Below are 14,764 nucleotides of genomic sequence, written 5' to 3' on the forward strand. Positions count from 1 at the left end.
AGCATCTACGGGATTAAGCAACCAGGATCTGTGTTATCCCATCGGTTGCTGCAGAGTGTCAGCTTCAACATAACCTTGTGCCATACATTTATGACCCTTTGTGTTCACTAACACTATCTAAAATGTAAATGGTTAGCCAACTGCACTAAGAGCTTAAAGGGGTTATGTCATGGGGAAAATAAACGTACTTCTTCTTTCCTCATGAAATTTCCTAATTAATACGTGTCATCCATATATCCACTATAAGCATTCTTTATGAACTTAAAGGGGTTAACCTGGAAAAGATAATGATGACCTATCTTCACATCGGCGGAGAGGAGAGGCTGGCACCCCGCTGATCAGCTGTCTCAGGGAGCCACTTTTGCCCCAAATGATGAGCAAGAGATTGTCAGCAAGGAACGCTTCCTTCCCGACAATCACTTGCTTCATTGAGCCATGTAAAGTGATCTCAACTGTATTTTTTTTTTTTGCTTTACTCACCCTAAATAGTTTTAAGTGGCCTTAAAAAAAAGTTCATTATACAGTATTACAAGTTCTATAATCACTGTTCTGGTCATAAACTATCCTTGTATATCCAGAAAGTTGCTTATCACAAGGATCCACTGATGCCCATTTCGGAATGCACTGTGGTTATGGCTTCTTTGTTTCTTAATCAGCTGGTAATATACTAGGAAAGTAACATTTCAAGCAAATATCGTACATCTTTACAATGCTAATTCTTCTTTGAATTACACGCATCAAAGGAAAATGTCAATGAATACGTTGTATCAACAAGGCACAGATTTGTCATTAACCATATACTTACAAGTGACAACCATGACAGGAGTTTTATGCTTTTAAAACACAAGCAAACCAAAAAGAATAAAGAAACCTCTATAAAAGACTTGTGGACTGTTTACACAGTGTGTAAAATGATGAGGCTGGAATCCGAAATGATGGCTCAACACATGTTTATCCTTTTCTCTATCCCCAGCTGCTTTCTGACCTGGTGATAAGTGGCAGGGCAGCTCAGGAAGGGCAAGGAGGTCAGCACGGATCTTATCTCGGCAAGGTGAAATCTTTCCTGGCTACAAAGTAACCAGTGGAAAAGAAAAAGCAAACTTGAATTCTAAAATCCATTTGATTTCACACACATTGCTGATTTACCAATATCGTTAACAAGCTGCTAAAGAAAACTAAAAGAACCAACGTAAACATTTTGGAAGATGTTGCCATTTACATTTTCCAAAGTGGTACATAAAAATGTTATAATCGGGCCTTGGCAGATTCCCCTGGTATGGCAAAAGTATTGAATATTTTAGACAAACTCCAAACAGTTTCCAAGTACTAAAGTTTTAAATCTACTTTTCATGACCACAAACAGCATTGAAGACTGGTACATTACTAATACCAATCAAAAAGTGCAAAGTGGTATGATCTAAAAGTATACAGTATATGCTTTAGTAGGCTAAATGCACTACAGAGCTTTAAGAGTTAACAGATCACTCAGCAGTATCTCTTGCTGGTCAATTGCAATCCCCTCAGGTATATTCCCTAAAGACTTTATCAAACTGAAAGCAGAGCAAGCAAACAAACTGGGCAGAGTCTAGCCTTTGTTTAGGGACGGCCTCTTCCTGTGTTATTCAGGCTTTTTGTGTGTAAGGTTTCAAAGGAGCAGACGCTTGTACAGGCATTACACATCCGAGCACGCTGGATTCTTTCTCAACCTAAAACTGTGCCTTCTTCCTGAAAGCCAACAAGTTTCCACTGGAAACATCACCAGAAAGCAGCACAAGAGCTCCCTGGGCATATTTGGATTTCCTTAAGAGACAAGACATTGAAAATGTACTGTGTTCTCTCAACATCGCCTGTGAAACAGCTTCTGAAGCAGGCAGTCTCACCCTTAACTGCTAGGTGCTAGGCAGTAAAGACAGCAGCTGTACTGGGCGAGAGGATCCTGAGGAAGTAATAAACTGGAATATGGGAGATGGTTATGACTTTACATATACAAGTGCCTGATACAGCTTTCTTTGGAAAGGAAAATTTTACCTGAACGACCAAAGATATTCCTGGGATTCTAGGACTTCCAATTACGATGGTAAGCGATAACATCTCGGTCACAAACTGTACAGCTGATGACAACTTTAAGTACACCTTGTATGGATGTGTATTTAGCATGGTGTTTGTTCTTGGAGTCATCTCAAATTGCGTTGCCTTGTACATTTTCACTTGCTCCTTAAAAGTGCGGAATGAGACCACGACATACATGATCAATCTGGCTATTTCCGACCTCTTGTTTGTGTTTACGCTCCCTTTTCGGATTTTCTACTTTGCAGCCCGCCACTGGCCTTTTGGCGATATACTGTGCAAAATATCTGTCACGCTGTTCTATACAAATATGTATGGCAGTATTCTGTTCCTCACCTGTATAAGTGTGGATCGGTATCTGGCTATAGTATACCCTTTCCGGTCCAAGACCATCAGGACAAAAAGGAATGCCAAAATTGTCTGCCTGGCCGTGTGGTTTACTGTTCTTATGGGCAGTGCCTCGTCCAGCTTTTTCCAGTCAACTAATGCAAATAACAAAAACAATGCTACAAAGGCTTGCTTCGAGAACTTTTCAGAGGATACTTGGAAAACATATCTGTCAAAGATTGTGATATTCATTGAAATAGTGGGATTCTTCATACCGCTCATCCTTAATGTTTTCTGTTCAACTATGGTTTTGAAGACATTGAAGAAACCAGTTACTTTAAGCAGAAGCAAGCTCAACAAAACTAAGGTGCTAAAAATGATAGTTGTCCACCTAGCCATCTACTGCTTCTGCTTCATCCCATACAATGTCAACTTGGTGCTTTATTCTCTGATGAGAACACAGGTTTTTAGCAACTGCTCAGTGAAGGCTGCAGTCAGGACTATGTACCCCATTACATTGTGTATTGCAGTCTCAAACTGCTGTTTTGACCCCATCATCTACTACTTCACGTCTGAGACTATTCAAAACTCCATCAAAAAGAGGAACCGACCGATGAGGAAGGACTCTCACTTCTCCGAAACCTTGGCTACAGAAAATTTCATTCAGCATGGCTTACAAACTCTGAAAGCAAAAATATTTGAAAATGAGTCTACAATATGATGTCTAGATGATTTGGAGTGAAACAAAGAGAAATCCTTGTACCTGGATTACTACAGCAGAGAACATGGTTGCAGGATCTAACAAGCCAAACCCTGTTAAAAACCTGGTTGCCTATAACAAAGCTTTTCTGTTTTGCTAAAATGTGGAAAAATCTATGGTACCCAACTACTCATTTTCTGTATTGTAAAGTGTTGTATCAAGAAGCATCCAGTGGGGTCTGGATAACATCGGAAGGCATGGAGGAGGGGAAATCTGGTGTGATATCTTATACAACCAATAAAAGGCAGAAGTGCTATGTAAAACAACATGCTGCTGTAGCTGCCTGCTGCCTCATGTACTTTAGAGCCAGAGGTGTCAGCTGGCAGTCTTAATTTCTTTAAAACTGTATAATCATGTACATATGTGGTTGTGCTGGCTTTACCTGAAAGTATTTGATTGAAATGAAACAACTATTTTATTTCAAGAAAGTCTTGTTATTGGTGCAAATGGCGGCTACTTGCTGACAGTCTATGGACTCTCAGCGTCTTTGTCCCTGATTGATTTTAAGTTCTGGGAGTAAAGGAGGTCAAATGTTGTCTTTATCCTTCTTACAGAAGGCAATTCTATTTAGTATATTACTGAGCATAAATATAGTATTTGACTTGGCTCATGCTCTTTATGAACACTGTATATGCAAATCTACTGCACTGAATAGTGACTGGTGAATGTATTTTAAGCTGGCACTTTAACCAGGACAAACTGCTCGGCTGATACTTCCATTAAACTTTCTTCAATCTAACATTCTGACAGGAGTATTTTTTTTCACACTGGGATGTTTCTTAGAGCAGAGAGATTAATTTGTAAAAAAATAAATAGTTCATTCGATGCCCAGAATAAGGTATTAGACCCAAATAAATTCATGACATGGAGTCCAAAAAAGAGACCGTCTGCGTGAAATCTGGGCATATGATTAATCACTTCTTGAAGGAGTTCGCTCAGGAAATGTCTGCTCTGTTAAGACATGCCAAAGATGCATTATTACTAAGTTCAAGCAACTCCTTTTCCTAAGGGCAAATGGGAAAAGGTGATGTGCACATGCAGGTCAGTGTTCAAGTCATTATTTTTTTTTTCTTCCAGCTGAATTCCCTTCCCTTACCATCCACCCACATGCTTCCACTAATCAATTCAATGTCCTGGTCTTCTGGAGCTATAGAACAAAAGCCGCTCTGCTCCAGGGTGTTAGCCCTGCTGAACATAAAAGGCTTCAGCATATCTCCAGCTCTTGTTAATTTGGTTTCGCCTTACTAGGACTGCACAGAAAATGTACCAGTAAATGTCTTTACTTCATTTACATTGTAAATGCATAGTAATATCATAGATCTGTAGGGATTACTGGGTTAAAAGCACGCATGCACAAGCTCACTGTGCTTCAAGGACTTTAGTAGTACAAGTGACCCAACCTGTAAAAAATGTCCAAAATTAGGAGTAGCCTGGTACTCTTTAGCAAGGTGTATTAGGGTAGAGTCACACACAGGCTTTTGAAGCAGCTGTATTGAGCAGATACAGAAGTGGGTTGGAAGGGAATGTAAAATATTAAGACTTAGGCCTCATGCACACGACCGTTGTGTGCATCCGTGGCCGTTGTGCCGTTTTCCGTTTTTTTTTTTCGCGGAACCATTGACTTTCAATGGGTCCGTGGAAAAAGTTTGGCAGCCGCATCCGTGATCCGTGTTTCCTGGCCGTGAAATAAATATGACCTGTCCTATTTTTTTCACGGCCAACGGTTCACGGACCCATTCAAGTCAATGGGTCCGTGAAAAGACACGGATGCACACAAGATTGTCATCCGTGTCCGTGATCCGTGTCCGTTTTTTCCTATCATTTCAATGGCAAACTTGACTTAGATTTTTTTTTTTTCATTTTTCATGTCCGTGGATCCTCCAAAAATCAAGGAAGACCCACGGACGAAAAAACGGTCACGGATCCCGGACCCCGTTTTTGCAGACCTTAAAAAAAAAAAAACCGTTGTGTGCATGAGGCCTTAGGCTCATGGATCTGCAAAAACAGATCCGTTACAATAATACAACCACATGCATCCGTCATGAACGGATCAGTTTGTATCATCTGTAACATAGCCAAGACGGATCCGTCATTAACTCCATTGAAAGTCAATGGGAGACAGATCCGGTTTCTATTGTGCCAGAGAAAAAACTTATCTGTCCCTACTGACTTGCATTGTGCGCCAGGACGGATCCGTTTGGCTAAGTTTCGTCAGGCAGACAGCAAAACACTGCAGGCCGTGTCCACCTCCAGAGCAGAATGGAGACTGATCGGAGGCAAACTGAGGCATTCTAAGCGGATCCTTATCCATTCAGAATGCATTAGGGCAAAACTGCTCCGTTTTGGACCGCTTGTGAGAGCCCTGAACGGATCACACAAACTGAAAGCCAAAACACAAACTGAAAGCCAAAACACAAGTGTGAAAGTAGCCTTATACTCCTCCTTCCTGCTGGATCCACTTTTAGCTTTGGCTCCAAAAACTGACACAGAAACCTGTGTCTGAACCCAACACTGAGGCCTCATGCACATGATTGTAAATTTCGGTCAGCACCCAATCTGCTTTTTTGGGGGGAGCCGAGGCGGACCCATTCATCTTAAAGGGGCCCGCAAAAGATGTAGACAGCACACCTGTGTGCGGTCTGCATCCATAAGTTCATTCCACAGCCCCGCAAAAAAATTAAAATTGAATAGGTCCTATTCTTGTCTGTTTTGTGGATAAGAATAGGACTTTTCTCTTGACGGAGAAAGGGGTTTTCTCATGTTTTGAAGTTCCACGATTTGTGGACCCCAAAACATGGCTGTGTGCATGAGGCCTAAACTACATAAATTGTGCTTGCCATCACAATTAGAACATGACCCAGAGTGGAAGTGTTAAATAACACACATGTCCACTGCAGCAGAAGACTCAATAGCTACTATATGGAGATAAGTGGATTCAGAATATGACAAAGAAAAGGCATCATGTTACAAAACATGATGCAAACCTCAAAATGAATGACTGACCAGAGCACAGATTGGGTACCAACTGCTAAACCATAAAGAATATATACAGCTCTTTTATAATATATAAAACGCCTGATTATCTGGACACTTGATAATAGTTGATGGTCAGTTGGGCCACTCAATGGTGCAGAGGAAATGGCTGCATGCATGAACAGCTCAATTGTGCTATAAGGATTACAGGCTTGTTCCGACTGGTATTTTCAGGCTTTCAAACAAAGTTCTCTGTATACAATGGGGTGTTAGAATATCAGCATTAATGCATTGTCAGAAAGCTTGGATATTACACTTAAGGCTGTATTACATTGGCCGATAAACGTTAGTTAGGGATCATCTTGCAGTGTAATACTGCTGCAAACGCTCGTTCAAAGGGAAATTCTGATTATTAAAGGGGTTCTCCGGTCTTTTAGTATTGATTAGCTATCCTCAGGATAGGTCATCAATATCAGATCGGCGGGGGTCCGACAACCGGCACCCCCACAGATCAGCTGTATGAGGAGAGGGTACGCACAGTGCGCATGTGCTGTCTCCCTTCTCTATTCCTGTTCAACGCTGCTATTTATGGCAAAGACACTATTCAGTATGGGGACAACTATTCAGTATGCACGCAGGAAATCACTGCACGTAATAGCGGCGGTGTCCACAGCTAGCGAGGAGGGAACGCTTGCCTCCTGACAATCAATTGTTTTATCGGCCTGTATCTGTGGCAGACCTTATTTCTACAATGGCTTAGCAGTTTATATGCTATGGATTTAAATGCGGATTAGCCCTATTCAATGGCTACCCATCACGGTTTCTGAGAGGAAATCGTATCTGAATACAGCTTTCTTAGTAATTTTCACGGTCAAAAAAGCTGCAACCAGATGTAACTTTATAGTCCATGGCACGTTTACATAGTCATTTACTTCAAAATGCAGCATGCTTTGGGAATGGCTGGGTTTTTTCCCCAAAAGGCTTCTCTATAGAAATTTAAAAACGCTATAAAAACACAAAATAAGAAGAAAAAGAAAAAAAAAAGATATTAGAAACCCTTGTAAAAAATGCCATGACGTCTTGATATTCACAGCAGTTTTTTAAAATGTCATAAAAATATTTAATTTGTAGTCAACTCACATAGAAAACCTGCTTCTTCTAAACATGATTATACATTTACATGGGTTGTCCAAGATATTTTAAAAAAAAATCTTGGACAAGCCCCTGTATGGTCAAAAGTATGCTTACCTCTTTCTCCAGTGCCAGGGTTGACGTGCAGGTGTAGAGCACATGACCGCTGAGGACAGTTATTGACTGCAGCGGTCACCTACCGTACACATTGGCTCGTCACCGCTGCAAGCAGAGGCAGGACCAGAACAGAGGCGCAGAGAACAGCTCTGGAGAAAAAGGCATAGTATTGATTAGCTATCCTCAGGATAGCTTTTTTTTTTTTTTCTTCAATTTCATACCATCCATGGTCTTGTTTAAAACTTTTAATTATCTCAGACAACCCCTTTAAAAGGGGTGGTCCCATTACAAACCGTGTGCATGCATGACTGTCACTTTATATAAAACGGTGTAACACAACACCCCAGTTTCTGTGATCACTGGGGGCCCAAATGGTCAGACCTGGCTCTGATCAGACACATCCCCCATCTTGTGGATTGGGATAAATGTTTGAGGCAGAATAACCCCTTTCATTCAACAGAATTAGGTCATAAAAGTAGGTCATGAATCCACAACTACAGAGAAAGGTTCTTTCACCTTTACTTTGTCTAATTCTTTATAAGAATGAAATGGTGATGTCACAATATACATTTTGAACCGTATTACTTTTCCAACTGTATTTATTAGGTAGTGGAATAATATTCCCACAGTGTTTACATAAAAAAACTAATCAGAAATTGTTAAAATGGTGTAGACATGCTTGAGCAATATCATGTGCACAAAAGGATGTGTTGCAAATCAAACTACTTAACCCCCAGATTGAAGAACTTCTGCTATTTCTATATACAATATACCGCATGACGTTGAGAACCTCAATCACAACTCATTCTGAAAAGTCCCGATCGTGTCAAACGGTCTAAACAAAGACGCACATAAAGTTGGTGTGTGGATCAACGTCATTTTTGTTTCGTTTGTTTAGACTACGTTCCCCTACTGAATTTTTATGCAGATTTGAACTATATCTTAAACCTTAAATATTGCATGCTATACTGAGAAGAAACAGAGCCATGATTTACAGTGCAGTAATCCAAACATGACGCCAGATGCAGTACACAATTTAAAGAGATATCCCTAAGTGGTGTCAGTGCAGCAGTACTACAGATAAGGACACTGAGAATATAGAAGCTAGTTTGACAGCGAGACTGAAGACTTACAGGCTACATATGAACGTGCACAGGAAGAAAAATGATACTACTGTCTTCATAATGTCCATAAAAGATTTGAGATATATATTTATACACACACAAAAGCTTTTGTTCTCCTGCATTTAGTCACCGATCTTCAATCTTTTAAATGATTTGCATTAGGCCTCTGTGCACGTTTGGGCGATATCATAAATATTCTCACGATAACTATACTTAGGAAATTTATTGCAATAACGATATATATCACAATAAATACCCATTTCAAAGAAGAAGAAAAAAACACTTGGGGCCACAAGGAGGCATTATACTGTATGGGGGCCACAAGGAGGCATTATACTGTATGGGGGCCACAAGGAGGCATTATACTGTATGGGGGCCACAAGGAGGCATTATACTGTATGGGGGCCACAAGGAGGCATTACACTGTATGGGGGCCACAAGGAGGCATTATACTGTATGGGGGCCACAAGGAGGCATTACACTGTATGGGGGCCACAAGGAGGCATTACACTGTATGGGGGCCACAAGGAGGCATTACACTGTATGGGGGCCACAAGGAGGCATTACACTGTATGGGGGCCACAAGGAGGCATTACACAGGTGAATCTCTAAAAATTTGAATTAGGCAATTAATCCATACCCCCTGAGCAACGGGTACCTCAAAATTGTGACTTTGGGGTTTCATAAGCTATAAGCCATAATCATCCAAATTATAACAAATAAAGGCCGGAAATCTCTCGCTTTGCATGTAATGAGTCTGTCATATGTTAGTTACACCTTTTAACTTGCATTACTGAAATAAATGAACTTTGCACGATATTCTAATTTTTCGAGTTTCACCTGTACTCTATGGGGCGGCAGGCAACAAGGTTGACAATATACTGTATGGGGGATACAAGGAGACAACATACTGTATGTGGGCAACAAATGTGGTACACAACAAAATGGCTGCAGTACATCCTAAAGATGGACATGAATACAGTGGGCCGATCCTCCATGTATACCCCTGTACATTATCATAGTATCAGGAATACAGTTCCATCTACTCATTACTAACTAACCCCGCTCTCTAGCATCCGGTCTGATGGACTGTTTGAGGACCGCAAAATGGATACGATCATGTGCATGAGGCCTTATGCGGCCGATCTTTGAAACTTAACTGACCTTAGCGTAAACAGCGGACACTGTGGGTCCAACTGTGGTCAGGGACTGTATTTTAACATAAAGATAAAGGTTAAAGTAGAGCTAACTCCATGACCTTTTCTGAAGCTGCACCCGTAAAAAAAAATGCTGCAGATTCCTACTGAAAGCAATGGGAAGATAATTTCGGTGCTGATTAATACAGCATGATCATGTCCTAATAATATTACAACAAACATTTTAAACTAATGCTTCAACTTCATAACTGTTGCAGACCACTGAATCAGATTCTCCTACATTGAACAGTATTACGCTTCTGTATTACAAAATATACATACCAATTTATCAATAAAATGCACTTCAAATACCAATAAGCAAAAATAACCGAACACCTTGCTTATTACTACTGCAATAATAATGCAGGTGTTAAGCTGGTGTCTCTGGGGTTGTGCCACAAAAGGCCTGTTTGTACTTGTGGAGTTAAACATTGGGAGGGTCACACCCCTAGCTGGGTTTAGCCTGGATGATTCAGTGCTGGAATAAAACACATAAATGAATACACTGAATATATAGGATAACATATTATGCGAGTCTCTTCATAGTTCTGACTTGCTTTTTTACTGGGTGGGTCAGATCCAAGTGAACAGAACGTTCATAAACACCAAGATTTCGGAAATGTAAGCGAACTGCATAAAGCGCATGTTGAGTAACAAAACAGGACACTCTTTTAGCCTCTGCTGGGTGACTCGTGTGTGCCGATATCTTTCCTGGAGCAAAACGCAAAGCGCAATGAGAAACCTCTATAAGAAAAAAAAGCTGGTACTCTGCAAACAGCTATGGTTTTAACTTTTTTTTTTAGACTAGTGGAGTCAAATTAGGTTTATAGGATCTTCTAATATCATATACACATAGGTGTGGAAATGTTTCCAAAGGTTTTCAAGATATTACCAATAAAGTATTCATGAAGAATCATTCAGACCTCCTGCCAGGACACAGACATAAGGCATACATCTGCATCTATTGTGGGATTATTTAAAGGGAACCTGTCACCCAAAAATCGCCTATTAAGCTGTTTACAGTACCTTATAGTGCTGTATACTCGTTTCCTGATGCACTTTTTGTTAGTTTTGCAGCATGTATGCTCAGTCAGAAATCGATGTTATATTCAGCTGCTGCCCCGTGCTTCAAGTCAGGCTTGAAGTCACGGGGGCAGCGGCCTCGGCGTCTTACATGGCCCTCTCCCCGCCCCCTGCCTCTGTGACTGACAGCCGAAATCCGATTCCGGGACCGCGCTCAACGGCCGCATGCGCAGTAAAGGGCGGCAGGAGCGCGGTCCCGGCTGCCGCGCGTACTACGCGCCGTCTTACTTTCGCCGCACTGCGCATGCGCCCGACATCCTGTATCAAACGCGCCCGCGCCCAGATGCCGGGCGCGTTTGATACAGGATGTCGGGCGCATGCGCAGTGCGGCGAAAGTAAGACGGCGCGTAGTACGCGCGGCAGCCGGGACCGCGCTCCTGCCGCCCTTTACTGCGCATGCGGCCGTTGAGCGCGGTCCCGGAATCGGATTTCGGCTGTCAGTCACAGAGGCAGGGGGCGGGGAGAGGGCCATGTAAGACGCCGAGGCCGCTGCCCCCGTGACTTCAAGCCTGACTTGAAGCACGGGGCAGCAGCTGAATATAACATCGATTTCTGACTGAGCATACATGCTGCAAAACTAACAAAAAGTGCATCAGGAAACGAGTATACAGCACTATAAGGTACTGTAAACAGCTTAATAGGCGATTTTTGGGTGACAGGTTCCCTTTAATAAATAGTTTTCCTCTCTTAGGGCCCTTTGAAATTTGTGCCAATTATTGGGTGTGAACTCTTGTTACCAGTAATTAGACCGTGTAACTGTGCCGTTGATAGCCTTCACTAAAAATCCTGTGGGAAAGCAGCCTTTAGTAGGATTTACATGGCCAATATTTGAGCAGGCACGAATGTTCCTGTGATCCTGACAATTTGCCAGTCTAAATGTGCAGCCGATTAACCCTTGAACGAGCGGAATGCCCGTTTATCGGGTGAAACTGTCGTTAGTGCAGGCAATTAAATTATGATATTTGGGCAGCAGATTGTGAGGTCTAAACAGTGATCTGCTGCCCAGAAACAATGCAGATGTATGAGGACATGCAGAGCTTCCCCTCCTCTTAACGAGCAGCCAACTGTCAGGAACTGAACGCTTCCTCCCAAAAATCTATGGCTTATCGGGCCGTGTAAATCCACCTTAATTCTTTGTGACCATTATCTGCTCATACAGTGAAAAACTGTGGTTCCTAGGAACTCACTTCTGTATAGACGGCAGGCAGTAAGCTGCCAAAATTGTGCTTTCCCCTATACAAATGTGCATGCTCAAGTCAGCAGAGCATGGATGTTTACTAGCACAGCTAGAAGGGCACCCCTTATCTTCATGGGAACAACGGATAGAGGGTTTAAAAAAAACAAATATGTTTGATACCTCATGTCTGCTATCAAGAAAAAGATGTCATAGTTCAGCTGCCATAGACTAAACATCAGGGAATTTTATGGACTTTTTTATGTGTAAGCAACTGTGTCAAACCAGGGAGAGGCTGACTGAAGTGCTCTTCAATAGGATTAGTGACAGGAAATCTACAAAAAAAGACATGATCCCTATATTATAAATGTCCATATTTAAACTTTTCATAGAAAAATCTGTGTTAGATTGCTCTACTTGACAGATCAGTAAGCACCTAGATCAAGAGAAGGGCTCACTATACTTTACTTTAGTGTATTCTGTCAGCTTTCAAATAGTTTTTCATACATGACAGGGCCCCTTTTACTGCCCGTTTCTTTCCCAGTTGCATCTGTTTTGCATCCTTTTTCATTCTGTTTGTCCAGTTTTTCAGTTTTATATACAGAAACAGTCTGTTTTCTTACACTTAACAATTTTCTTAAGTCCTTCTCTTCTCACTCAGCTTCAAAAAGTTGCTTATTATTATTATTTTTTTTACTCATGTATATAGCACTGACATATTCTTAAGCGCTTTACAGACATTATCACTTGCTGTGCCCAGTGGGGCTCATGATCTAAGTTCCCTATCAGTATGTCTTCGGGGTGTGGAAGGAAACCAGAGAACTTACGCAAACAAGAGTAGAACATACAAACTCCATGCAGATGTTGCCCTTGGTCCGATTCGAGCCTAAGGACCCCAGTCCTGCAAGGTCACGGTGAGTCTCAAGGTCCCACAACTCAGGCCTCCTCTCTTCAGCTCAAGTCATAAGCTTCTTAACATTAACATAATGAGGAACGGTCCCCCAACTGTGTGTATGCATGAGCCCTTAAACAATTTTTTATTTATTTTTTTATAACACAAGCCAACACAACATTTCTGCATCTCTGCTACCCCCCCCCCCCATACATGATTCCATAGACGTCATATTACACTTGAGGATTACCTAACCCATTACCTTATTAGAATAAATGAGTCACCTGCTGCACCAACACGTTGCCCTGCAATGTGCAGAGTTCACACATCATCTGCATCTACATATAATCACCAATATTGTACACCCAAAAGGGTGTGGAAAGAGATTATACTATACCTTGTACAAGGCTTGTTCTCTTGTTAATCTTCACATAATCACACAGGCATACAATAGTCTCAGGGGTAGCATTGCTACAGGTGAAACTCGAAAAATTAGAATATCGTGCAGACTCATTACATGCAAAGCGAGATATTTCAAGCCTTTATTTGTTATAATTTGGATGATTATGGCTTATAGCTTATGAAACCCCAAAGTCACAATTTTGAGGTTCCTTTTGCTTAGGGGGTATGGACTAATCAGCTGACTAGAGTGTGACACTGAGCCTAGAATATTGAAGCTTTTCACATAATTCAAATTTTAAGCTGCATTAATGCAATTCCTTTTAATTTGCATTACTGAAATAAATGGACTCTTGCACGATATTCGAATTTTTCGAGTATAGCCCAGGGAGCTATAACAAAAAAAAAAAAAAAATCTGTTGTGGATTCAGAGCAGAATTTTCAGTTAAATCTTTATGTTTTAAATGCAGATAATGTTGAGGATCTGCCGCTGATTTTACTATGCGTCGCAAAGGGTGAAATCCACGCCATAAATTGCCATTCTGTGCATTTAAAATTATGTGCAGATTTTATCCACAGCATGTGGATGGGAATCTCATACATTGTTACCATTGTAACACTCTGCTGATGTTCTGCCCACAAAATCCAGAAGGAAAGTATACTGGATAGCCGCCTCGTGTAAACGGACCAGAATTTATTTTTCTTTAAGAGGCCAAGGAGCGAGAAATGCCACAGGCATCACCAGAAAACAAACCAAACGTAAGCGCCACTTGCACATTTCTAGACTTTGACTAAACTCCTGGGACTTGTCCAGCCCCGATTATTAAATGAATACTAGTAGCAACAATATTAGTAGGACGACGAAATCATTACATGTAACCTTCACCCTGCTGCCCAGCAACAGGAAACAAACACAAAGGGTGACGAATTGTCATTTGTGAGCATGAGACAAGACCTTTCCGGAGCCCAAAAATATCAGTCACAGAACTATGGAGCTGGAGAGCATAAGATTACATTCTAAGGGCGGCCATATACATCCAATATCTGTTGGCTGAACCATCGTTCGTCTGACAGCCATCTCTCTCGAGTCCTTCATACACATACAGGTTGGCCAAACCTGTATGTGTATTCAACTGAGAGACGGGAGAAAGCCTCTGCCAGACACTTCCAGTGGCTTATCTCCTGGGAGAACAAAAGGATCAGGTAAAGATAAACTTCAGCCGATCCTTCTCTGCCCCAACATCTGCCATGGGAGGGTCGGGAACTCCCTATATACATTAGGCTGCTGGCTGAACCAGTCGTTCTCGGCAGATTCAGTACTATTCAAATAATCAGTGCTGGACAGGCTAATCATGAAAGAACTAGTAGGCACAGAAGAAATGTCTCAGTCAGCCATCACAACAGAAGCACCTGCCTAATAACCCCACAAGACCTCTGAAGGTGCCCTGTGGTATCTTGCATCAAGACACTAGCAGGAGATGATTAATGGGAATGTGTCATCAGAAAATGACCTATTGTTTA

At 41.5% G+C, this 14,764-nt stretch overlaps 2 protein-coding genes across 4 annotated transcripts in view; one reads left to right on the plus strand and one right to left on the minus strand.

Moving 5' to 3' along the window:
• RB1 (RB transcriptional corepressor 1) overlaps positions 1 to 14,764 on the minus strand; it is a 286,970-nt gene that overhangs the window by 107,971 nt on the left and 164,235 nt on the right. The window lies entirely within an intron of this gene.
• On the plus strand, positions 1,643 to 3,893 carry LPAR6 (lysophosphatidic acid receptor 6). Its single transcript, XM_044288476.1, has one exon. The coding sequence runs from the start codon at positions 2,075 to 2,077 to the stop codon at positions 3,113 to 3,115; it is 1,041 nt and encodes a 346-aa protein (XP_044144411.1). The 5' UTR covers positions 1,643 to 2,074; the 3' UTR covers positions 3,116 to 3,893.

Source organism: Bufo gargarizans, chromosome 3 (genome assembly GCF_014858855.1).
Source record: "Bufo gargarizans isolate SCDJY-AF-19 chromosome 3, ASM1485885v1, whole genome shotgun sequence".
Lineage (NCBI taxonomy): Eukaryota > Metazoa > Chordata > Amphibia > Anura > Bufonidae > Bufo > Bufo gargarizans.